The 23,807-nt window shown below is 58.9% G+C and overlaps 6 protein-coding genes across 6 annotated transcripts; 2 read left to right on the top strand and 4 right to left on the bottom strand.

Moving 5' to 3' along the window:
- Window positions 1-553: 553 nt before the first annotated feature.
- On the top strand, window positions 554-1,897 carry GGS23DRAFT_604440 (uncharacterized protein; the record flags this gene model as incomplete). Its single annotated transcript, XM_051519600.1, has 2 exons — window positions 554-587; window positions 714-1,897. 2 exons carry the CDS (start codon window positions 554-556, stop codon window positions 1,895-1,897), a joined length of 1,218 nt encoding a protein of 405 aa, XP_051372778.1.
- A 1,582-nt stretch (window positions 1,898-3,479) lies between these two features.
- Window positions 3,480-6,128, bottom strand: GGS23DRAFT_562759 (carbon-nitrogen hydrolase). The gene is made up of 4 exons (XM_051516048.1): window positions 5,322-6,128; window positions 4,438-4,632; window positions 3,810-4,288; window positions 3,480-3,657 (listed from the first exon to the last, which is right to left on the bottom strand). The coding sequence occupies exons 1-4, from the start codon at window positions 5,820-5,822 to the stop codon at window positions 3,597-3,599; spliced, it is 1,236 nt and encodes a 411-aa protein (XP_051372779.1). The 5' UTR covers window positions 5,823-6,128; the 3' UTR covers window positions 3,480-3,596.
- Window positions 6,129-6,742: 614 nt separating this feature from the next.
- GGS23DRAFT_595721 (uncharacterized protein) lies at window positions 6,743-7,909 on the bottom strand (the record flags this gene model as incomplete). Its single annotated transcript, XM_051518362.1, has 5 exons — window positions 6,743-7,267; window positions 7,320-7,382; window positions 7,442-7,476; window positions 7,538-7,718; window positions 7,820-7,909. The coding sequence occupies 5 exons, from the start codon at window positions 7,907-7,909 to the stop codon at window positions 6,743-6,745; spliced, it is 894 nt and encodes a 297-aa protein (XP_051372780.1).
- Window positions 7,910-13,640: 5,731 nt separating this feature from the next.
- On the bottom strand, window positions 13,641-17,440 carry GGS23DRAFT_480758 (ribonucleoside-diphosphate reductase large chain). The gene is made up of 4 exons (XM_051514299.1): window positions 17,188-17,440; window positions 16,950-17,107; window positions 14,308-16,882; window positions 13,641-14,197 (listed from the first exon to the last, which is right to left on the bottom strand). Exons 1-4 carry the CDS (start codon window positions 17,204-17,206, stop codon window positions 14,154-14,156), a joined length of 2,796 nt encoding a protein of 931 aa, XP_051372781.1. The 5' UTR covers window positions 17,207-17,440; the 3' UTR covers window positions 13,641-14,153.
- An 804-nt stretch (window positions 17,441-18,244) lies between these two features.
- On the top strand, window positions 18,245-21,030 carry GGS23DRAFT_562782 (uncharacterized protein). The gene is made up of 4 exons (XM_051516049.1): window positions 18,245-18,625; window positions 18,678-19,176; window positions 19,322-19,499; window positions 19,557-21,030. The coding sequence occupies exons 2-4, from the start codon at window positions 18,994-18,996 to the stop codon at window positions 20,603-20,605; spliced, it is 1,410 nt and encodes a 469-aa protein (XP_051372782.1). The 5' UTR covers window positions 18,245-18,625; window positions 18,678-18,993; the 3' UTR covers window positions 20,606-21,030.
- A 64-nt stretch (window positions 21,031-21,094) lies between these two features.
- Window positions 21,095-22,870, bottom strand: GGS23DRAFT_619866 (CHL4-domain-containing protein; the record flags this gene model as incomplete). The annotated part of the gene is made up of 1 exon (XM_051521047.1): window positions 21,095-22,870. The coding sequence occupies one exon, from the start codon at window positions 22,868-22,870 to the stop codon at window positions 21,095-21,097; it is 1,776 nt and encodes a 591-aa protein (XP_051372783.1).
- Window positions 22,871-23,807: the final 937 nt, after the last annotated feature.

Below are 23,807 nucleotides of genomic sequence, written 5' to 3' on the forward strand. Positions count from 1 at the left end.
ACCCATCGATAGGGCCCATCTCTGGAATTCCGCCAATTCAGGCCGCATCCCACAGGGTTTTCAGGTATCACACCCGTCCTCCTACCAACACCGTCGAGGCCTAACCGCCGGCGACCCGAAGGTGCGAGCGAGGCAAGGCCGCGAGGTTGTGTTGCGCCGACACGTCTCCTCAACCCCTGGCCTCTGCTCTCTTTGACCCTCTACATACTCATAGACGTTCCATCCGCTCCTGTGTATTTGACTCGACAAGCCCCAAGCCCTCGCGCCGACACAAACGCATACATACATAACCCACGCACGCACGCACAAACCAACCACAATTCGCATCCACGTCTGCATTCGCACATCCACAGCAGTATCCGCAGAGTCGACCTCCTCTGCCCTACCTCGCAAGCGAATCCTGTGCACATCGACTTGATACACCATAAAAGGACATTCCCGCCGGTCTCTGTACGATCGCCACACGCTCTCTGTCTCTCCATATCTCTCTCCGGAGGACGGGGCTCCAACCTTCTCTTGCTCTCTCGCTCACCCCCCAGCCACGGGCTTTCGTATGGCCATGATTGAGACGTCCCCGCTCCCTGCTGGTAAAGACTCCTTCAACCGGCCCTTCTACGGCCTGTCCTTTGTTCTCGGTCTCCTCTTCCAGACTATACCTTATCAACCCCAAACTTCTATCCAGAACCCACAACCCCCTCTGACAACCATGACAGATCGTCAAGAACGCCCAGGCCGCAGACGGCCCTTCACTACGTGGGTCAAGAAGCTTGCTAGCTTCAAGAACAACTCGACCTCCGACGGTGGCCGCCACGGCCATTTCAAGCGCGATGCTGGCCCCAAAGGATCCAAGAAGCGATCCTCCAAGAACAACAACCCCTATCCCCAATCCGGCCGCATCACTATCGCGCATCCTGCTCATCACAGTCATCCGTCTTTCTCGACAGCCCAAAGCGCGGTAATATCGGAACCATCACTCGTTCAAAATCAGTCGTCAACACGAACATCCACCGAAGAAGACGTGCCTCCTACCGCCGGCGGCGCATCTGTGGCACAGACGATATCCACTGAGCCCGAGGCGACTCGTTCGATTCATGCCCCATCGCAGATTGCTTCTTCGGTAGCAGGCACCAGTCGGACCGCGAACGGCTACCTCGACTCTCGAAAGGGCGGAGATAGCACTTTCTCTTCGCCTGCGCCCTCGGTGCGATCCCTGACTACGACTCTCACCACCATCCAGTCTCTGGGACCGAACGCCGCTGTCAATGTCCCACACCACACAGGCCACCACTCAACCAATCAGGGCAACTCGCAGACGATTCAGTTTACTCAGCCTTTCCCGACAAATTCCCCCGCCTCTGCCATTCCCCCATATCTCGCACCGCACTTGGGCCCTGGCCATCCAACGACCTACAACACGGCTACTGCCAATAACCTCCTTACCGACAATGCATCCATTCTTACGCTCGCTTCTTCCACCAAGAGGCGACGTCGGAGATCTATGGACACTGACGCATCGGTGCGAGCTCTAGCACCTTCGTCTGTATGGGGAGGTAGCCGCGAGAGCCTGCCGCTCAGCGTCCTCAGCGCCAACATCGACAGCGGCCTCCACCAGTCAACCTCGCGGCTCGGCGGAAACGAACGCGCGAGCATCTACTCGACGACGGGCGTGACGCCGAGTCTTCCAGGGGAGCGGACCAGTCTATACGCTGGAAAGCAGAGCCTCGCAGGTGACGGGGCCAGCATCCGCAGCGGGCTTTTCGGACATGGCCGCGCCGACAGCATCAGCGGCAGTGTGGTGGGCGTCGGCAGCCCCCTCGTCTCTCCCAGGGAAGTCGCAGAGAAGAGCGCTGTCGCCGAAGAGAAGGACGAAGGCGGGGCGCAAACGGAAAGGGAGTAAGAGGATCCTCCATCTCCGGCTTGTCAAACACGGGAATCGGTGACCCTCGACCACCTAGAATCTCGCTTACACACGACGCTCTCAGAGGCTATCGTTTTTAGAAGGTAGAAGAGGGTTTGCCGATTCCCTCTTATACAGCATATCACTGTCAAACACGCGCGCAACCGAGTATACGACAATGGTTAATTCCAAAACCGACACGGCTTCTCGCCGGACGGATCATTCTTGACGTTTTGCTTCTATTTCCTCTGTGCCGAGGAAGTAAAAGATAGAATTAGCTAAGGACATAGGTAGAAAGGGGGAGATGTGGATTTCTTTTATTTCCCGTCGTTCGTCCGAATATTTCTCTTCTTCATTCTCCTCGTCCACGCACGCCCGGGTAGGGGCGACGGTCGGGGAAAGGGGGAAAGGGGGCGAGGCCGCTGGTGTAGAGGGGGGGACGGAAAGCGAAAGTAAATCGGTTGGGAATTGATGATGAACTGTTCTTTTTTTAAGATACCCGTTTACTACGCCTAGTCAGGTTGAATTTTACATGCAGAGGTGCCAGATCGAAGCTTGGTGTTTATTTCCCCTTGATAAAAACTCTCGAGACACAAGCACCTCATGAGTTACCTCTCCCGTGTTATTTCAGAGAGCAGAAGCGCTGCTACTACCGCCATGTCCCGACTTTGTAGGTGCCCTCCATCGCGGGAGGATACTAGTAGTTCCCTTGAGCTGAAACAACCTTGTCAGTCCAACAGCGGCCAGAGGCCAGAGTGTTACGATTCTACGGATCGACACTGCTGCTACCCAAGTTGGTTGATACCCGGGCCGAGACCATCAGGGCTACGGCAGGTTTCCCATTGACAACTTCAAGCCAAGCGGATCGGGGTATATCGGCTGAACAGACACGTAGGTTGTTCCCCCTTATGGCAGGGGGGGATAGCGTACAGAGGTCGGCCCACTCACTCTACGCCGCCATCGACGCCGTCCGCCCGGGGACCAGGCATACTTACCTGCCTACCTCTCCCCTACCTGATGACAGGCGTGCCCGCGCCCCGAGATAGCCCGACCCTACCCTCGGACGTCGTCAGCCAGCAGCGCCTCCGTAGCTAAAAGCCCACTGCCTCTCTGGCTGACGATGGGCGCCTCCGCTAAGTAGTGACTTGCCTAAACCCCCCCCCCCCCCCCGGCCCCGAGGGGACCATCACCGCAATAGCCTGCTCCCCGCCAGCCGGAATACTGCCGGAGGGAGCGGAGGCGTCATATAGCTAAATAGATAATCGGTCCGGCATAGATGATATGGCGAGAGAGCGTACCGGTTCGGCAGTAACGGATTGCGGCGTGGCTAGCCGGCTGTCAGCCTGCTACGTCGGGGACACCAGAGTCCTCAGAGGTTTGTGAACGTCTGTCTCGTTCAGACGACAGGGGGTTCGAGCCGGTTCGTCTCTCTCTTATGAGGATGACCTTTTGAAGCAGATACAAGTGTTGATATGGGATTCATTGCTTTTCTACAGCGGCTGCCTCCTCCTTAACCTTTCTCACCATTGTATGTACCTAAACACATATCTCCCACCCCTACCAACCCCCCCCCCCCCGCTGTTCCCCCCACGTATGCGACTCGCTATCACCTTTCAAGATGCTTTTCTCTCTCTCTCTCTCTCTCTCTCTTTTTCCTTTTTTCCCCCTGGAAGACGAAGAGGAGGCGGCGGGCCGGTGATCAGTAGTAAGGAAGGGGTTCCAGATCGAGGCCCGTGACGGACAACTTGAACGAGTCGTTCCTGCACCCGGCGTTAGCACTCAGTCCCCGACGAACACCGTCCCCCCTCTCCCCGGCCCACGTTGCCGTCCGAAGATATAGGTGTGTGGGCGTAAGCGCTGCAGAGGGAAGAAGGAAGAAATGGAGAGAACAGCAAAAGGAAATAAAACGCACCGCGAATAGCTCCCCGCCGCGTCCAGATCCAGCCGCCCGCGCACGCAGTCCTCGAAGTCGACGTCGGCGTACACGATGCCCTCGTCGTCCTCCCACTGCGGGCCGGCTAGCACGTCGCCGGCCGGCGAGACGATGCAGGAGCCGCCGCGGGAGAGGAAGCCCTCGGGGACCGCCTGCGTCTGCGCCACCGCCGGCGGTTCCTCTTCGGGGGCGGCGGCGGCGGCGGCGGCGTCCCCGCCCCCTTCCTCGCCCTCCTCGATGACCGCGGCGCCCGCCGCCGCCGGCTCGTCCGTACCCCGCACCGGCAGCGCGATCTCGTTCCCGTCCTCGTCGAACACGGAGCGCCGCCGGCCGCGGGCCGCGCCCTTCGGCTTCCCCGGTGTCGCAGAGGCCGTGGGAGTGCCGCCGCGGACGCACATGTTGGAGCTCACGACGAAGCACCGGCCCTCGAGCGCGACGGTGCGCATCAGCGGCAGCCACTTTTACGGCACCAGCTCGAGTTAGCGTGTGTCCCGTCTTCTTTACTTTCTCCTTCTTTCTTCTTCCGCCCCGCCCCCCCGGGGCTTTTCAAACCCGCCCGGGTTACGTCGGGTAGGTAGGTAGGAGAGGGGGGAGGAGATCGACTCACGGTGTCGCGGCCGTCCGCCGTCGGCGCGAGGTACAAGTTGACGTTCTGCGCGTACAGGCTCTGCCGCAGCAGCGGCATGTAGTTCTCCCAGCAGATGGCGGCCGCCAGGTTGATGCGCACGCCGCGGATCACGGTGCTGACGGCCTTGAGCGTCGCGGGCGAGCCCTGCGCCCAGATGAGCCGCTCGGTGCCTGTCTATCGCGGTGAGGTCCTCGTCGTTAGCTCGTTCTTCAAAACCATGATCGTTTACATCTTTTATGGATATGCGCATATGCCAACGCCTGTGAGCAGTGGTTCCTCAGGAAATCTGTCTGCTCCGTCGCCTCATGTCCCGAGCAAGCTTAAGCTTAGTCCAGCCCATATGTGTGCTTTCCCCCATTATCCAACCGTGGTAGCAGCACGAAACCATTTGCTTCAAGAGATGGTGTGCTCAGCCTGCCGGGGGCTGCTACTAAGACGGCTGCATATGACCCCTTCGTGGAATCCATCGCGGATCATTGATCTGCGCCGAAGCGTGCATGCTTGGCCCGGCACAGCACGTCGGGCCCAGGTGCAGGTGGCACAGCATCCCGCACCGCGCTGCAGGAGGGTGCCCCTTTTTCCCGCGTTCTCCAAGCAAGGAGACGCCAAGAAGCCTATGACGGCTATGCCTGCCTACCTACCAAGACCACATAGGGATGAGATAGCCGCTCCTGTACGTCGTCTCCCACCTACCCATACACCTCCACTCTCCCCCCCCAGGGTATGTCAATCGGATTCTAGACCGTACGCACAGCGACGCCCTTCACTCGCCGGCACGGGGAAGCGTACAGATAAAGTGGGCAGGGAAGAGACGCACAAGGCATGGGAACTCAGGAAAACACAAATAGAGGAAGAAGACTCACAGGCTGGACCTTGCGCCTCTTGCCGACAACACCAAGGCGCGGGCACACGTACACGACAGCGCAGTACAAGCTGCCGCCGGCGCGCTCGACGAGGCCGACGACGAGGAAGAGGCCGGACTCGCGGGCGATGCGCTCGAGCTGCTCGCGGGTGCCGTCGCCGCGCTTAGCCGGCGCCGCCCCCCCTTCCTCCGCGTCTGCGTCCGCGCGCCTCGCCAGCCACGCGTCCCCGTCCCCGCCGCCGCCCTCGCCCACCCCGTCGCCCAGGTCCACCGCCCCGCGGAAGTAGGCCAGGAAGTCGTCGCGCCCCACCGCCGTCCGCGACCCCACGCGGCACCCGAAGTCCGCCCCCCGCGGGTACCCCCCCAGGTACGCCTCCGGCAGCACCAGCACGTCCGCCCCCGCCGCCCGCCCCGCGATGCGCTCCAGCTGCGCCAGCGTCGCCGCCGTCGTCCCCTGCGTCGCCGGCGACGCCGTCGCCAGCCGGATCCTCGTCCCCGTCATGGTGCCGGTGCGCGCGGTAGCTAAGCTGCAGTGTATGTACGTGTGTATGTATGGGCGTATGGGTGAAAGCTCTGCCCCTGAGAACGCCCGCGTGCGGTGGGTGCCGGGTAATGTGCCTATGCGAGATCGGTCGTGCCCAACGTATCCTTTCGGCCGGAGGAAGGGAGCAACGCTGGTCGCGTACTTCTTCGCCCAAGTTTAGCAGGTTAGGTAGGAGGTAAGTAGGTAGCCAGAGGTCATGAACCCGAGTGTGCAGTCCCGACTGAACTAAACCAACTCCGGGAAAGGATGCGATGACGGAATGGGTAGATTCTTATATAAGACCGAGTCGGAACGAACCGATTGCTACTATTATTACTCGTTTACCCCGCAGCACCTCGTGATCCAGCCCGACTACTACCGATCCTACCACTGCTCCCGCACCTCATTCTTCATCCTATCGATACCGTCATATACCTACACCTTGGGCCGTAGGAGGGGATAGGGGTAGACTCACTACCGCTAAGCAGCAACCCCAAATCAGTACCACATCCACATCATACCGGCCCAATATGCGCCGAGAGAGGTTCGACTGCCAAGTGCTGGTGAAGCTAGCTTTACTCATTAATTCCCTTGACGATAAAGAGAAGACCTGCTACACTGTCTGATGCCTGATGCCGTCTTCTTAGCGGTGGGTATCTCCATACACCTATTAATGGTCTATTTAAGACCTCATTTATACACTCGTCAAAGAAAACCCTACTCGCGGCATCTTCGAAATCATCGCATCGTCAGGCGAAGACAGCCCTTCCTCATCGCGACCCGTTCATGCACGAGTCAACCAATAACATTATGTGACTTAATTCGTCTTCCCTCTCAAATTATAGCGGGCTCTTACTTTCCATAAAACCGCTCGAATCCACACCACCTGGTTCCGACGTTTACAGCATCATGGCTGCCAGTCCGGCAGCGATGATGATGCCTGCTGGCGCTGCCGTGCGCTGTGCTGCCGGGTTCGCTGGCGCCGAATTACCGTCAGCGCCCTCGGTCGGAGAGGGCTCGCCACCATTTCCCCCGGTTTCGCCCGTACCCTCGGCGGGTGCTGGACCAGTGGTAGTAACGCTGGTAGTCACAGTTGAGCCGTCAGTAGTTATCACCGACTCGGTCACGCCTGTGACAACAGATCCAGACTCGGAACCAGTGGGAGCTTCGCCGTCAGAAAAGATGGTACTCGTGGCGACGGGAGACGTGATGACACTATCGCCGTTTGTAATCGTTGACTCGATCGTCGCGGTTGAGATTGGGACAGGAGCGCCGCCACCATTTGTGCCGGAAGCTGAGCCCTGAGTATTCTCCGTAGAAGCGGTACCAATAGTGCTAGTCAAGACTGAACCGTCGCTATTGGTAATGGTAGTAACAGCTTCGCTAGGACCAGCAGGAGGCGAAGTGGTGCGAGATCCTCCCGACTATTCTCTTATCAGCAACAGGCAAGGGAACGTGGAGAGTCGATGGACTTACTCCTGCACCACTAGTGTAGGAACCGGTCGCGATGACGGTCGTAGACGGGCTGGTATCTCCTGACTGGATATCAAGACGTCAGCAAAGGTCCAACCGGGTATTGTCCATCCATTGCAACTTACAACAGGGGGCACGCCCGAAATAGCTACGCCACCATCTATGGCACGAGGTTAGTCTGGATACTCCATCGCTCGTCCTGGCCGGAGTATTAATCTTACTGGCACACCATTGGGCGCCATACGAAATAACCCGGGTCGCATCCTGCCCCTCGCAAGACTCCGTAGCGCAGTCTCGAATTCCATAGATGAAGTCTGGGTTGGTGCAGAGGCACGACGCGCTGGAGTCGTTGCCACAGCCGAGATTAGAAGCCTCCCGCAACATGTTGCTTACACAGACCACCTATATACGCAGAGAGATAAGCGTCAGTCATCGCGATTTAGGGCGGGGCGTTACGTAGACTCTGATGATCAGACGATGGCCAAGAGAAAAGGATCACTTACACCACAATTAGGGAAGCCTGAAGGGAAGCTCGGGGCCTGGGCCGCGCCGAGGGTTGCGGCGAGGCCGACGAGAATCGTAAAGGTCTTCATGGTAAACCCTGTCGAGTACGGGTTGGCTCGTGTCGGTTGGGAATCGCGAGAATTACTGTTGATTCTAGAGATGAGATGTACGATCAAAAAGCGTGCAAAAAAACCAGATGCGTGAATGGATGTATGACTGGGTGTCTGTCAGGGTGTTGATGTTTGTGAGGGGAGGACGAGCTGCGGAGGGCTGGCGTGGTGGAAAACGTGTAGGCAGAGAGAGAGAGAGAGAGGTGGAAGACGAGGGACGAGGGAGGAGTGTTGAAGAGGCAGACGGCATGACCAAAGGGCGGCCTTCCCGATTTATGAGCAGACAGAAGCGGCAAGAGCAGGTAGGCACGCTAGTCAAGTAGTAACAGTGGCAGGCGCACTCCCACTCCGTGGACGGCAAGCACATCTCAGACCCCGTCCACGGTAGGTAATTTCCCCTGCTGCATGTTGATGCATGCGTGTGCGTGTGCGCCTGTGTTAGGTAAGACATGGAGAGGGGAAGTCGCGGGGGGCGGGGCGAGAGCAAGGTAGGAGGTCGACTTCGCCCGATGGGAAGGAGACAACCACGAACTAGGGAAGTGGGCAGGCCCTGTATAGATGGGCAGTCATAGACCAGGCCGGGTCATGGCTGCCTCCTAACCCACAGGTGCCAGATGTATGTGTAGATAGGTGACAATATGCGCGATGTTGCGAGGCGTGGACTACAGCCTCTAGGACCGCACAGAGCGAGGGCGGCATCAAGGGCAGACCGAAATCCACCGGCAGTTGGCTGGTTGGGTTGGGACATCGGCAGGAGACAGGCCTGGCAAGCACAACAGCAGGAGACGGGATTCCGGCCGAGCTTGGGCAGCTAACGCGAGGAAATCGAACTTACCGACAAGACAGCTGACGAGATCCTGGAGGAAGAGCAGAGAAGTGTCAGACAGAGTAAGGGGGACCAGCACGCGATAAGTAGGAGTAGGAGTTTAACGCTGCTGCTGCTGCTGCTGCTCTCGTCGGGTGGGAATTTAGAGGCCGCGGGGACGAAGAGCAGATGAAAGAGAGCAGTCTCAGATCTCTGATTGTTTGCAGACAGCGAAAGAGGGAGGGGAGGGGGGGGCAGGCAGGTATCTATCGAGGCAAGGAGAGGTGATGTGGGCAGGGCAAGGGTATCAAAACGCAGGGATATACCAGGAGTACAAACACTGGGCGTATGATACCTGCTACGTACAATCTGTGCTGGCAGCTGGTAGACGCGGGTAGGAGAAAGAAAAAGCCAGGCAGGGCTTCGGTGTAAGTGACGAAGGCGGCGCCCAGATTAAATACCAACAGGGCCTCTGCCAAAGGTACCTGTCTCGCGGGTACCTTTTAAGGCACCGGTGGATCGAGTTTGTCTACCACATCCTGACGTACGAGTTCGGCAAGTTGGCTACTCAGGTACACATGTAGCATGTCATGCCGGGTGCTGGGGCAAAGCCCTCGACGTCGTTGAACGGCAGCCCGCCAGGCTTGACTCCTTTCCTATTCTGTTGACTGCTCTGCCTATGATAGGTACTACTCCTCGGTTTCCTACATGGGCAGCACTCGAAAAGTCATCCAACTTGTCCTTCGGGCAACGGGGAGCAGGTAAGCAATTTGCCCGTTGTGCTGACCCGACACGGTTCGTCTCAAGCCGTAGAAGGGGAGTACCATAGCAACGGGTCTCTATACACTTTCTCCTAGAAAAGCTAGCTTCTTTAAGGCGGTGGACGCCTACGACGGAAAAGGTCACGGTTAATACTATTATTCTGCGTGGGAACACAATTCGACAGACGCGATCGGTGAAGTGAGCTGTAACTTGGGTAATTCTCCCGACAGATCATGTATGACATATTATGTGCCGGTAAGATGAGCTGAGAGGGGTAGGTATTAGTTCATGTCTTTGACTTGCGCTACTGAGCGTGACCCGCATGGACGGAAAGATAGCCCTATCTACTGGCGTCGCGAATCTCATGGAAAAGAATATCTCGACGTATCTAGGTGGGAATAGCCGAGGCGCTGATGTGGGCAAGCCGAGGGACTATTGAGAGATGTATCAGTTCTGTATATCTGATAGGTACTACCTGGTACTACCGCAACAGCAGGTAAATGGAGGGACCTGCCGGCAACAACGCAGCAGATCCATGATCCATCGGTGAGTTGTGTATGAGTACGGATAGCTTCCACAGCTCCGGGCCAGCTGAGGGCTTTGTTCGACCCCACCCGGTATAGCTGGCAGCTTGGCCGAATGCGAGAGAGCCAGCTTCTCCGCAAACGGTATGCGGAAACGGATGATGCTATGCCACCCGAGCTGAGCTGTGGGGAGAGCGCACGGCGAAATCTAGCTATTTTCCTTGTTTAATCGTCGCGCCAGAGGCCGTAGAGAAGCCTACCTCCCCGAATAGGAAGTGTCCGCGTCTATCTTGGCCTGCGATCTTCATTTTCGGCAAATCAGACGCCTGATTCGGTGCTCCCGTTCTGAGTGCTAGACAAGTGGCGCTCATTAGGCCTTATCGATAGTTTCTGTTCGCCCACCAAGTTGTCGCCACCAGCCAAAAACAAGCTAAATAACGGTGCACACGAAAGAGATTTGTTGATATTTACGTGGCCCTCTCATATGAATGCGAAGCAAGGGAGGCCTCTCCGTGGCTGCATAATATTACATACCAAGGTGGACGGCATCTCTCGACGCGATGTGACTTGACTGCGCAGGCGCGTTATACTTAAAGTACCTAGGTATATATATCGATACCTACTGTAAATCCTCTCGAATTCAATCGCGGTGCCCGCCTCCCCTGCCTGCCCCGCCTTGCCCGATGCTTGCTCGACCAAGGGAAGCACTGCAACATGACGGTAGGAGGCAAGGCGATTAGCCTGGTCCATGGTTACCGGTTTGCTTGTGACGAGAAACCACTGGTGCAGCACTATATGAGGCCTAGACAAAGAGAACAATCAACTTCAAGCGATGATTGGAGCACGGCGTGCCGGTGAAAAACATTACCTATGTAGCAGCGGTCTGGTGTACTTATTGTGGGTATGCGTGTATGTAGTCGAGGATTCCACTTACGGCGATTACCGGATACGGATATCGAGAGCTGCCATCGTGACGATCTGATTGGCCCGCGTGTCGATGCCATTTTGCGAGTTAGCGACTTTTGGGCTTCGAGTTAGGCTAGTAGTAGGGTAGGTAGAAGAGGTAGTTACTAACTAGATAGGTACTATTTAACACCCATAGGGACCGCCTATGGCTATCCCTTAATTCGAGTTAGGCTATAGACGGTGTGGACGGAATTTAATATGCGATTGCCCTGCAAGCCGGCCGGCCACATGTCTCTTGTTAATCTACTTGGAGCTGTCCGAACCTGATGTGGACTTCCACCGTGTGCCTGTCGGTCAGGGGTGTACTCGTAGGTACCTAGAAACCGGATGCATTGAGGTAGGAGCCACTGGAGCTAAATTGAGAGTTGCCGCGCACAAGGGCAGGTACGTGGGATCGGGTGTGGCCAGATACCTGCCTGCATAATACAGATCGCGACTGTCAGAGGTGCTGATTGCGCCGACAAGTAAATACGTGCGCGAGGTACCGAGACTCCTCCCGCTGTATGATGTCATAGGTTACATAACCTCAATCTGTCAATCAATCTGGGGTGTTAATCCTCGCCAGCCAATGAGAAGCTGAGGGGGGGGGGGCTTTTCGCCAGCTGGCTGCCCACTTCCCAGCTTTCCCAGCTTTCTCAACTTTTACTTGCCTTACGAGGCTGTTCCCTACTCGATCCTCCGACCAGGCCTCCCCTTCTTATACAGCTGCATGGATAATAAAACATCGACTTGCCCGTCTTTGCTTTGCCTCGGGGTCTTCGTTGGTGGGCGCAAGCGGTATGTCAATTGCAGCGTCAATACCTAGAGACTTTTGTCCACACCTACATTTCAACGTCCAGCTTCCCGGGATTGCCTGGTAGCTAACCGTCCCAGCTCGCTGGTTGCTGGCTGGAATAGCGGTCACCGCCCATCGTCATAGAAACAGGAAACACGTGTCCGGGCACACGTCACATACTCCCTCCGGCTAGCATCTAACTTGTGATGTCGCTGAAATCCGGTTACCCTGGTGCACAACTCCCGTCTTGGCCAACAAGGCGACCAGGGGGATCGCCTGCAGCTCATCCGTACCTAGCTGAACCTGCGCTTACTCGCTTACACACCGTCTTCGAATCTACCTACCACACCGATACCCACGCAGAACTCGGGGGGCTGGGAAGATCGGCTCAAGCATAGCACCGATGTTCCAAGCCTTGTTTAAATGACGCCCCATCGGAGTTCCGTCTCTCTGTCGCAATATTTCCCCTTTCAGCACCGTCTCTGCGCCGGAGCGATAACAAGTGGAAATTTGTCGCGCTCTAGAAGCTCCCCCGCAGGCTGAGGCTTATGGCCAAATCAGACAACACTCTCGCAAAATGAAACAGCTGGAAATTTGTACAACTTCGTACGGGGGGTGTCCTGTAGTAGGGCGCTCTGTGCGACTGACGATGAACACGGCCAAGCAAGCCACATTGGTACGACGGCAGCAGGCTGGCCGGCCCTAGTAAGTCACCCACATCGTCGCGGAAGTCCTCCACGCCCGCTTTACTACGTGGAGAGTAGCGGTACCAGGCAGCTAGTGCTCTCCGAAGAACTGAGGACGGCTGCGATCTCCTATTGGCCACACTACTGTGATGGATCGAGTGACAACAGCGTACCTAACTTATGCCCCTTCTCGGGTTTCGCCTATTAGAATCCTCCCGCTTGTATCCTATCGAGCCGGCGTCGAACAGCAGCTGGTGTGTGCGGCTGGGTTGGCCGGGCCACCACCTTTTGCTACCACAGAGACTACCCGCGGCCGAGAATACCGCCGCACCCAGTACCTACTGTCAGCGGGGTATGTGCCTGTCGCGCATGTCGTCAGGCGGACGTAAGTAAGAAGAGCGTCGCGCGGCCACCCTTTGCCTCTTTTTATTCTCTCTGACCTCATGAGATGTCCCACCGGCCTTGTTGGACGAGCGTGGTACCTACATGCCAGGCGCCTTTACACCGAATAAAACCCTACCGGCACATGCTTATGCCATCCGGATGCTCTCGCACCGAACTCCTCGAGATGACAATGCTGGCGGTAGGATTGGTGCTCGTCTTCCCCGGCGGGCCGACGTATGAAACCAGACCGCCGCCCACGATCGCAGTTGCGTGGGTATGCCGTGCGTTTCTATGACGGCGCACTCGGATCAGGAGAGACTGACTCAGTTGCTCCCCGCTCGTCGAACAATGAGTCCTAGAATGTCTCCGTACGTAGGAGCTCTCTATTCGCCGCCTCGGCATCCTGCCTCTGACCGCGTCCCCGCGCGCGCGGCGTCGAAGCCGTCCAGGGCATGTCTCCTACACCCTCCGTCATTGAACATGTGAAGGCAGCCCTGCGTTCGTCCCGGGGATGGATTGCTCAAGAGTCACACGATGCTGACATGGGAATGACATAGGGAGCGTATAGGATGCTAGGAATCCGCTTCTAGACAAGATGCAGACTACGGGTTAGGTACATGCGTCCCGGGTAGCTATGCATTCCTCCTAGCTAGCTCCTCATGCTGCTCTGCTCCAGGGGCGGGAGAGGCACCAAGGTCGGGGTATATCGTCCTACGCCTCACTCACATCCCCTCTTCTTTTCCCACGGTGCGATTCGTCGAGCGTGTAATCGGCAGCGACCCTAACCCAGCCCCCAACTCACCTACGTGCGGAGAGGACGGGGCACGAAAACCTGTAATTGAAGGGCGATGAAGGGGCAAGATCTACCCGTCGCGCAGAACGCGTAGCCGTTGGGCGAGCATGACACCCCTGACAAGAGCCGACATGATAGAAAAATCTAGTAATCCATTCATTACTCCGTGATACCCAGGCCCATAGCCAGCAAGTAAACTAACAGTACACCTGGCTCGTATCGATGCAGATCATTACGTATTTTCTTCTCCTTCCTCTCCTGCCTCTCCCATTTTCTCACTGCAGTCCTCCAGTCCACGCCGGGCAGACCGGATAAAAGAAAAGCAAGGCGGGATACGGGTTCCCCGCTCGACAGCCATGAATTAGCCAGTTGCGGTGACGGCCCAACCAGCTCGTTAAGCCAAGCTCGCCGCCCCTCTCGTCGTGGCGGTGGACCTCCAGTCTTCATTACGTCCTGCCGGCCGTCGCATCGTGTCGTCATCGCCTCCCCTTCCCCTCCTCAGTGACGTCTCTCTGTAGCTCATCCCCCTTAGCCGCTGCACATGAGGCAGGACTCTGGGTTCTCAATGCTGCCTGCGGGGACGGTTAGCGCGCGGGGCGATCTAGATGCAGTGCGGGGACAGCGCAGAGAGGGGGCGAGGCAGAGAGGGGGAGAGAGGGGGAAAGAGAAAAACGTGACTTACAGGCCACGACGGCGTCGGCGTAGATGTCGTACTCGCGCTCCTTGCTCGTGTCCTCCTTGTCCTCGTCCTGGGACGACGACTTGGGCGCGCCGAGCGCCGCGTCGGGGAGCTCCTCGTCCCTGACCTTGTTGTCGGCGGGCTCGGTGGGCAGGGCCTTGGGGCTCTCGCCCTCCTCGACGTCGGCCTTGAAGGGGGCGGCCTTGTTGGGCGACGCGACGGGGCGGGGCTTGCCCTCCAGCGACAGCGACAGCGGCGGCGGCGGCGACGCGCTCGGCGTCGTGATGCCGCTGGGCAGCATCCGCGCCGAGCCGCCGCTGGCGGCGCTGTCGTCGCTGCGCGCGTCCTCGGGCTTGGCGTACGCCGGCTGCGGCAGGCCCGCCAGCGCCGCGGGGGACGACGACGCCGAGACGTAGTTGCCGGCCGGGGGCGCGCGCTTCTTCAGCGCGCCGGGCCGCGCCGCCGGCGAGTCCGCCACCTTGAGCGCCTGCTGGTCCACCGTGAACTGGATGGGCTGCGCCGCCGCCTGCGTGCGCAGGTAGTACATGCCCGTCTTGAGGCCGAGCTTCCAGCCGGTGAAGTGCATGCTGGTGATCTTGCCCATCGTCGGCTCGCGCATGTGGATGTTGAGCGACTGGGACTGGTCGATGAAGGCGCCGCGGTCGGCCGCCATCTGGACCACGGTGCGCTGCGAGATCTCCCAGACCGTCTTGTACAGGGCCTTGATGTCGGCCGGGATGTTGGGGATGTTCTGGACCGAGCCGCCCTCGGCGATGATGCGGTTCTTCATGTTGTCCGACCACAAGCCCATGTCGACCAGGTCCTTGAGCAGCCAGGGGTTGACGACCTGGAACTCGCCCGCGAGCACGCGGCGCGAATAGATGTTGGACGTGTAAGGCTCGAAGCACTCGTTGTTGCCCAGGATCTGGGAGGTGCTGGCCGTGGGCATGGGAGCGACCAGCAAGCTGTTGCGGACGCCGTTCTCCTTGATCTGCTCCTTGAGGCTGGCCCAGTCCCAGAGGTCCGACGGGGTGACGTTCCACATGTCGTACTGGAGAATGCCCTGGGAGACGGGCGACCCCTCGTAGGTAGAGTAGGTGCCCTCGACCTTGGCGATGTTCATAGACGCGGTCAAGGCAGCGTGATAGATGGTCTCGAAGATCTGCTTGTTCAACTGCCTGGCCTCGGGAGACTCAAAGGGCATACGTAGCGCTAGGAAGGTGTCGGCGAGACCCTGAACGCCGAGGCCGATGGGGCGGTGTCGCATGTTGCTGTTGCGGGCCTCGGGGACGGGGTAGTAGTTGACGTCGATAATCTTGTTCAGGTTACGAACGACAACCTGGGTAACCTCGTGCAGCTTCTGGAAATCGTAGACGCCCTCGTTGTAGTCGACGAAGGAAGGCAGGGCGAGGGATGCCAAGTTGCAGACGGCAACCTCGTCGGGAGCCGAGTACTCGACGATCTCGGTGCACAAGTTGGAGCTGCGGATGGTGCCCAGGTTCTTCTGGTTACTCTTGCGGTTGCAGTGATCCTTGTAGAGCATGAAGGGGTTTCCAGTCTCGGTCTGGGCCTCGAGAATGGCGTACCACAGCTTCTGGGCCTTGATCGTCTGGCGACCGCGTCCCTCGGCTTCGTACGACTCGTACAGACGCTCGAACTCGTCGCCGTACACATCAGCCAGACCAGGGCATTCGTTCGGACACATGAGGGTCCACTCGGCATTCTTCTCGACACGCTTCATGAAGAGATCGGGGATCCAGAGAGCGAGGAAGAGGTCGCGAGCGCGGATTTCCTCCTTGCCGTGGTTCTTGCGGAGGTCGAGGAACTGGAAAACATCGGCGTGCCACGGCTCGAGGTAGATGGCGAAGGCGCCGGGCCGCTTGTTGCCGCCCTGGTCGACGTACCTCGCGGTGTTGTTGAAGACTCGGAGCATGGGCACGATGCCGTTGGAGGTGCCGTTGGTGCCGGCAATGTATGAGCCGGTAGCACGGATGCGATGGATATTGAGACCGATGCCGCCGGCCATCTTGGAGATCATGGCACAGGTCTTCACGGTGTCGTAGATACCCTCGATGCTGTCATCCTTGATATCGACTAGAAAGCAGGACGAGAGCTGAGCCTGGGGGGTGCCGGCGTTGAAGAGGGTAGGGGAGGCGTGGGTGAAGTACTTGTTGGACATGAGATTGTAAGTTTGGATGACTTTCTCGACCTCGTCGCCCCAGATGCCGACAGCCACACGCATGATCATGTGCTGCGGCCTCTCTACGATCTTATCGTTGAGCTTGAGCAGGTAGGACCGCTCTAGGGTCTTGAAGCCGAAATATTGGTAATTGAAGTCGCGGTCATAGACGATGGCGGAGTCGAAGTCCTCCTTGTGTCTCATGACGCATTCGTAGGTCTCCTGAGCGATCATGGGGGAAGCCTTCTTGTTCTTGGGGTTGACATAGTGGTAGAGGTCGCTGATGACCGAGGACCATTGCTTCTTGGTTTGCTTGTGGAGATTCGACACGGCAATGCGTGCGGCGAGGATGGCGTAGTCCGGGTGGGTCACGGTCATGTAGGCGGCAGTCTCGGCAGCCTGGAGGCCATGTCGGGTTAGAGAGACCCTCCTACTTCGACGCAAGACGGGATGTACGGGCACTTACGAGGTCGTCCAGCTGGACTGTGGTAACGCCGCCATAGACGCCAGAGATAACCTTCTGGGTGATGGCGACGGGGTCGACGTGATCTGTGTCGAGACCGTAACACAAGCGCGAGACACGAGCGGTGATCTTGTCGAACTGGACGCGTTCCTGGCGTCCATCTGCGTTGCTTCTCAGCCTGTGTTTCCTTTTCCTCGGGAGGGGTAGGAGGGGATCGGAAGGGGGTAGGAGTTTTACATACCACGCTTCTTCACATACATGGTGAGGGATGTGGGACAGGAAACAGAGGACACGATGCAGGATGGAGGGAAACGAAGGAAAGCGTCAGGAAAGGAGGAGTAGAAATGAGAGGGCGAGGGGTAAAGGAGGCACTAGTTTGGTAGTGACGGAGGCAATGCCACGACCACGGATCTGCCTTCACGAATACGCCGATGTCGAGGCAGAAGTGAAGTGTGTTGTGTGTGTATTTGCCTGCAGAGTGTGGTGTGGCAGGTGGAGGTTTGGGTGGAAGAGGGTGAAGTCTGGAGGGGAGGGTTCTTATGGAGAACGCGGTGTGCGTTTTAATTGTTGGCATGAAAACGCGTTTGCCGACGTGAACTTGGCGCGACGGGAGGGAGAAAAACAGGGCAGGACGGCGCCAGGTGGCAACTGTTGGATCTCGGGATCAATTGGCCGTCTCTTGTCTGATCATTTTCCCTAGGGCTGTCTCTCGCTGGGCTGCCACTGGTATGCCACTGTTGGCCCACGAGGCACAGGTTTGCGAGGCAGTGGACCGGCTGCCAGCTGACGGCACTCAGCAATTAATCAGCAGAGGGAGACGCGGCGAGGTGTCCGACCTTCCTCCAGGTGGTAGATTCGCCCGTAGCTCCGCTTACTGGCCTCCACTATTATACAACAAAAGAAACCACTCAACGCGCCGCGACGCGGGATCTCTTGTCTGGGAAAAGACAGGGATCGAAGACAGGGAAGACACGGACCCATGATCGACAATGTGATGTACATGGATGTGATACATGGTATGTACTTACATACCTACCTACGTATAGTACTAGGAGGTAGGTTAGGTAGGTACCTCTCGATGCGATCGGGACCCCGGTGCCCTCGGCGCATCTCTGACGACGGAGACGGTTGCGAAGTACCCGGGATCGTCCATCCTCTCTCACTAATCTGCTATTGCGGATGCATCCACGCGAAGCTGTCTCGAACATGTCCGGGTACCTAGGTATGCACGTACACGGCATATATATGTACAGTTATATGCTTACCCAGGTATATAGCATACATACCCATAATACCTACACATCTCATACTCTGGTATGTAAACTTATGCCCACGTTATGCACATTCAATTGATGCTCCGCGCTCGGCGGGGCCACAAGCTTCCGTGGTACTGATAAGGCTAGCGTTCGAGTACGTGTACCTTCGTGGATAACAGAAAATGGGTTACAGGCACCCAACAAGACCATCTTACCCTACCCACTACTAGAGCGCATCTTCTTGACCATCGCTAGCTTTCTCCTGTACGAGGTACCTAATCTCCTCGATGCCCCCTATAAATAGAGATATGACAGACGCGGTCCGCGGTGGCATTCCCTTCCCTCTTCGCCCTCCCGACGCGTGTAGCGCTGACCTGACCCTGGCAACTCGCGACCTCACGAGACTGCGTGACGCGACAGAAGCTTAATTAATTGTCAGATCGATCTCAGAAATGGGAGGTACCTAGGTACCTACGTTCATGCCCGCGCCCCCACCCAGTCCCGTAGGTGGTATGTACACAGGTACCCCTCGCATGTTCACACACTTCAATCAACGTCGTAAACGCATTTCGCATTTTTCGCACTCGAAACTCGACCGGGCCTATGTAAAGTTAACTCGACGGGCCGTACCAGCTTCCTCTACCCGCCTTTCGCCTCGGCCCTTCTACATTATTCCGTGATGGACGAAGGCTTATAATAATATACTTATGCTGGTCAACCATCTGGGGCGTAATGTGGCCTAGCTGAGATATCTATCTGCCTCTGACCTGCCCCTCGTAGGCCCCTGATTGATGTTCTCCCGAAGCACAACCTTCGCCTGTCTCGTGCGTTCGTCTTCGAGACTCCCACCAGCTCCGGGCCCCATTTATCGACGCATCTCCACGTCGATATCCAGAATGGCTGATGACGCGTCCGGCCCCGTCTCGGCTTCTCCCCCGGTCGCACAGTCGACATATAAGCCACGGTATATTGATGTAAGTCATCTTGTTCGGGCTTTCTTTTCTAGAATCCGAGCACGGATCAGCCTACGGTCTATATTTTATGAGTCCACTCGTGTATTTCGGTGACCGTTCGTCTCATGTTTTGTTCTTGTCCATTGACGGTCTCGGTTCGGTCTAGATCGGCATCAACCTCGCGGACCCAATATTCCGGGGCTTATATCACGGCAAGCAGCGGCATCCGGATGATTTGAGTGCTGTCGTATCCAGGGCCCAGCAAGTCGGCTGCCAGAAGCTCATCGTCACTGGTTCTGACTTCCCCAGTTCTCGGCATGCCCTCGAGATCGCCAAGGAATATCGTAGGTTGACTTAGTGGACTCTTTATTGTGAACAGAGGCAAGCTGACGGAGCGGAAGCCGGCGTCGTATACACCACTGCCGGTATCCACCCCTGTTCCAGCTCCATATTTAGTACGACCCATAAACACCAGGACGCGGACGGGCATACTATGCCCTGCGATCCGGACCCCTCCCAGCCCGTATCGGAGGACCATGAGCCCGACGCCGAGAAGACTGCGTCTATCATCGAGGAGCTCCGGCGTCTCATAGAAGAGGCCCGGAGTAACACTACTTCTGCAAGTCCCCTGATAGCCCTTGGCGAGATCGGGCTCGACTACGACCGGCTGCATTACTGCTCGCGAAAAGTCCAGCTGCACTCGTTTGAGGCACAGCTAGACCTGGCGCTGTCGCTACAGCCGCAGCTACCCCTATTCTTGCACTCGCGCGCCGCGCATGCCGACTTCATCGGTCTGCTCAAAGCCAAGTTCGGCCCGCGGCTCGAGCGTCTCGAGCGCGGTGCCGTCGTGCACAGCTTCACCGGCACGCCCGACGAGATGCGCGACCTCGTCGAGCTCGGCCTCTACGTCGGCACCAACGGGTGCAGCTTCAAGACGGCCGAAAACTGCGCCGTCGTCCGCGACATCCCCCTCGACCACATCATGCTCGAGACCGACGGGCCCTGGTGCGAGGTCCGGCCCTCGCACGAGGGCTGGAAGTACCTCGTCGCCGCCGCCGCCGCCGCCGATGCAGCCGCAGTGGCACCACCGACGGCGACGCTGGATGCGAACGGCGCCGAATTAACAGCTGACGGCACTTCGGACGCGCCGAAGCCGAATCCGATCGACGATCAACCGCTGCAGAACCGGCAGCAGAGGCCGGCGAAGGCAAAGGGGAAGCACAACAACGGCCAGAGCAACAGCAAGAAGAAGGAGCCGGAGGTGCCGGAGCGGTTCCCGACGGTCAAGAAGGAGAAGTGGGCGGCGGGCGCGATGGTCAAGGGGCGCAACGAGCCGTGCTCGATCGAGCGCGTCGGGCGGATCGTCGCGGGCGTCAAGGGCGTCGCGGTCGAGGACGTGTGCGAGGCCGCGTGGCGGAACACGATGAGGGTGTTTCGCCTGGGGGAGTGAGCGGGTGCGGCGGACAGCCGGTAAACGCAGCTGCTGTGTGTGCGCCGCGGAGGTATCGTAGAGTTGCGGTTACGTTGGGTGAAGGGAAGGGTAGAGAAGAGGAAACAGAAGAGAGCAACGTTGACTAGAGAGAGGGGGAAAGTGGGCGGGGGTGTTCGTGTGTACATGTGAAGCGGTAGAATATAGCTGGGGAGAAAGAGGGAGTGAGCGTAGAGGCGCGAGGTCGTAGTATCCGCGATAGCATCGGCGAGAAGAGAGCCCAGAAAACCATCGCATTAGGGGTATATGAACGTACAGTCCTATAGGCGTCTTCACGTAGGAATACGGCGGACTCGACAGCCTCTCCAAGAGTTCCCCGACGATTCCGCCTGTGCTTCTGCCCCAGTCTTCGCGTATATCACTCCTCGCTTGCTCCTCCCCTTTCCCTTCCCCCGCCCGAGCCCCTCAGCCCAGGACGCCCCGCAGGCCCTCCCACCCTACCCCTCTCCCTCACACCCCAGACCCGCGGAACCCGCGGATCCGCCCGCCCCGCACCGTCCCGGCCGTCACGCCCTCCTCGCCCGTCAGCCACCCGGGCATGCGGCCGGCGTCGACGACGCCCGCCTCCACCAGCTGCCGCACGCCGGCGAAGACGTGCGGCCCGCGGAACGAGAGCCGCACGCGCGGCGCCCACCCCGCCCCTCTTTCCCCCCCCTCCTCCTCCTCCTCTGCCTCCTCCTCCTCGTCGTACCGCCGCAGGCCGCTGAAGTCGATCGTGCTCCGCCGCCCGCCCGCCCGCTTCTTCTTCTTCTGCAGGTCCCGCTCGCGCGATGCCGCGTCGTCGCCGCCGCTGCCGCCGTCGGTGCTCGGGTCGGCGCTCGGGAACTCGTCCTCGAGCGCCACGTCGAGGCTCTCGACGCCCTTGCCGTCGCCCGGGCGCGCCGCGTCGCCGAACCGCGCCTGCGCGGCCGTCCGCGCGCGCTTCGCCTGGCGGCCGTCCTCGTCGCGGGGCGGGCGGCCGCGCTTCCTCGCGCTTCCGTCGCGGCTCGCGGCGCCGCTGCCGCTGCCGCTGCCACTGCCGCTGTCGCTGTTCCCGTACCTGCTGCGGCCCGCGTCCCGGGGGGCGCCCCCCGCGCCCTCGTCGGGGTGGCTCGCGTCCGACAGCGGCGGCGTCGGCAGGACGCTCTGCAGCGGGCTGTCGGCCGCGACGTCGCCGCGCGCCACGCCGGCGTACGCGCCCCAGCCGCCGGCCGCCGCGCCGCCGCGCCCGGGCCCCTTCGCTGCGAGCAGCGCGCCGAGGTTCTTGGTGCTGAGGTCGGTCGCCTTGAGGGCGTAGCGCTCGCGCGGCCGCGACAGCGCCTTCGGGATGCCCTCGACGATGAGCGCGCGCAGGCTCTTGGCTTCGCCGGCTGCCGCCGACGTGGCCGCGGACGCTGTCGAGGTGGCCGCGGCCGAGGCCGAGGCGCTGGCCGACAGCAAGGTCGACGCCGACTTCGCGATGAAGATGTGGGGCGACGCGTCCGGGAACGCGACGTAGATGGTGCGCGCGGCGTCGAAACTGGTCGTCGTCGTCGTCGTTGTGCTCGCGTGGTAGGCGTTGCTAGCGGCGCCGCGCCCGCGGTGGCGGCTCGAGACGGCGAGGTCCGTGTTGTACGGCGAGTCGATGATGAAGATGCGTAGGAGGAGGAGCGGCAGACCCTTGGGGCGGTCGAAATTATAGTGGGCCTTGACGTCCGGGAGGACCTCGGCCTGCAGGTTCTGCAGGAAAGTGGGCGGGTGGAAGCGCGGGACGGCTAGGGACTCGCGGTCCGGGCGGTCGGCCGCGGCGTGATCGTCGTCGACGTCGTCCTCGTGGGCCGGCGCGCGCAGGCGCTGGATCCGGTACGCGGTCCACTTGAGGCTGCCCGGGTGGTCGTAGAGGTGCTGCAGATCCGCCATCGCCAGCTGGTACAGGCTCACGCCGTAGCGCCAGTCGCCCTCGAGCACGCGGTCGACGACCTCGCGGCGGCCGCCCCGCCGCTCCCGCATCGTCGCATACACGTCGCGCAGCTCGGGCAGCTCCCGCGCCGGCGGGTAGAAATCGTCCTCGTCCTCTTCCTCGTCCTCGGACCGGCGGAGAAGCGGCGGGCACAGCAGCTGGTTCCGGTCGTCTAGCCAGTCGAGCACGAGAGAAAGCAGCGACGACCGCGAGAGCCGGCTGAGGGCTTTGATGACGGACTTGTTGGTCGGGTCGACTCGGAGGGACGATGGAAGTCGGGCGGTGGTTGGCAGCGACAGGCGCGCCATTGTTGCGCGTTTCGCGGATCTCCTGCTTCTCCCTTCGTGTACGGGTGTTTTCGTCTTATTATCTCTCTCCTGTGGTATGTGGTGGGAATGGCAGCTTGGGTGCGTGTATGAATTGCTCGAGTATGGTGGGCGGTGCGGGTGATCGTGGGGTAGAAGCGAAGCTATCCGATGCAGGACACGCGACGCGTCGGCGACGGCGGGCAGATGGCGGCATGTAAGGAGTCGATGCGATAGCAACGTCAATTCACCAGGCAATGGGAGATTCCCAGCGAAAATATGGAATGTGTGCCAGGTGAAACAATAACCATGCTTAATTCCAGAGAAATAAAAAACGAGCCACACTCTCTTGATCAGTCGCGATATTACGTAGGAGGTAGGTAGCTATACCTACCTACTACCCACCTGGGTAAGCAAGGCTTTGAGGTTAGCCGCAGTCCACCCAATTGCACTCGAAATCGACGTTGACAGGGAAATGAAGTGGTCACAGCTGGACGCCAGCTGGCCAGCCTGACAGCCAATTGAGGTACCTAGGTACCTAACATGTACGTCATCGGATCGGAAAGCTGGTACCTATGTACATTTGTATCCGAAGTTGAATTCTCTCGGCAGCAACGCAGATGCACGCCCGTAGTATCGGTACATGCCTACCTATGGAAAAATTCCATGCAACTTTGCAATTAGGGATATGCTGGCAATTGTAGGCGCGACAAGGCCAAAGCGAGTAACACTCACGCTCCTCACAGGCAGCCATGTTTATCAAGAGTGCATCTTGAGAAATATAATACGCGTCGGGTACCTGAAGATATAGGTACCATCTCCGGGCCTACGTAGTCGATTACCTAACCTGGGCACTGGCACTCACTACGCATTGCCGTGGTCCAGAAACCGGGCTTCGACCCACCCGCCGGCAATGTGGAAGAGCAAGACACAGTGTCGG

This window comes from Durotheca rogersii (assembly GCF_024521655.1).
Source record: "Durotheca rogersii strain YMJ 92031201 chromosome Unknown GGS23scaffold_7, whole genome shotgun sequence".
NCBI lineage: Eukaryota > Fungi > Ascomycota > Sordariomycetes > Xylariales > Xylariaceae > Durotheca > Durotheca rogersii.

What these genes read in the sequence shown, in the direction of transcription:
- GGS23DRAFT_480758 (XM_051514299.1), bottom strand. An exon ending in CAGTCCAGCTGGACGACCTC is followed by an intron (nt 16,883 to 16,949) that starts GTAAGTGCCCGT and finishes CATGGCCTCCAG; the next exon opens with GCTGCCGAGACTGCCGCCTA. An exon ending in CGCCGACGCCGTCGTGGCCT is followed by an intron (nt 14,198 to 14,307) that starts GTAAGTCACGTT and finishes CCGTCCCCGCAG; the next exon opens with GCAGCATTGAGAACCCAGAG.
- GGS23DRAFT_562759 (XM_051516048.1), bottom strand. Translation starts at nt 5,822, where the DNA reads ATGACGGGGACGAGGATCCGGCTGGCGACGGCGTCGCCGGCGACGCAG. An exon ending in AGAGGCGCAAGGTCCAGCCT is followed by an intron (nt 4,633 to 5,321) that starts GTGAGTCTTCTT and finishes TCACCGCGATAG; the next exon opens with ACAGGCACCGAGCGGCTCAT. An exon ending in GCGGCGGGGAGCTATTCGCG is followed by an intron (nt 3,658 to 3,809) that starts GTGCGTTTTATT and finishes CGCCGGGTGCAG; the next exon opens with GAACGACTCGTTCAAGTTGT.
- GGS23DRAFT_562782 (XM_051516049.1), top strand. Translation starts at nt 18,994, where the DNA reads ATGTTCTCCCGAAGCACAACCTTCGCCTGTCTCGTGCGTTCGTCTTCG. An exon ending in ATAAGCCACGGTATATTGAT is followed by an intron (nt 19,177 to 19,321) that starts GTAAGTCATCTT and finishes GGTTCGGTCTAG; the next exon opens with ATCGGCATCAACCTCGCGGA. An exon ending in CGAGATCGCCAAGGAATATC is followed by an intron (nt 19,500 to 19,556) that starts GTAGGTTGACTT and finishes ACGGAGCGGAAG; the next exon opens with CCGGCGTCGTATACACCACT.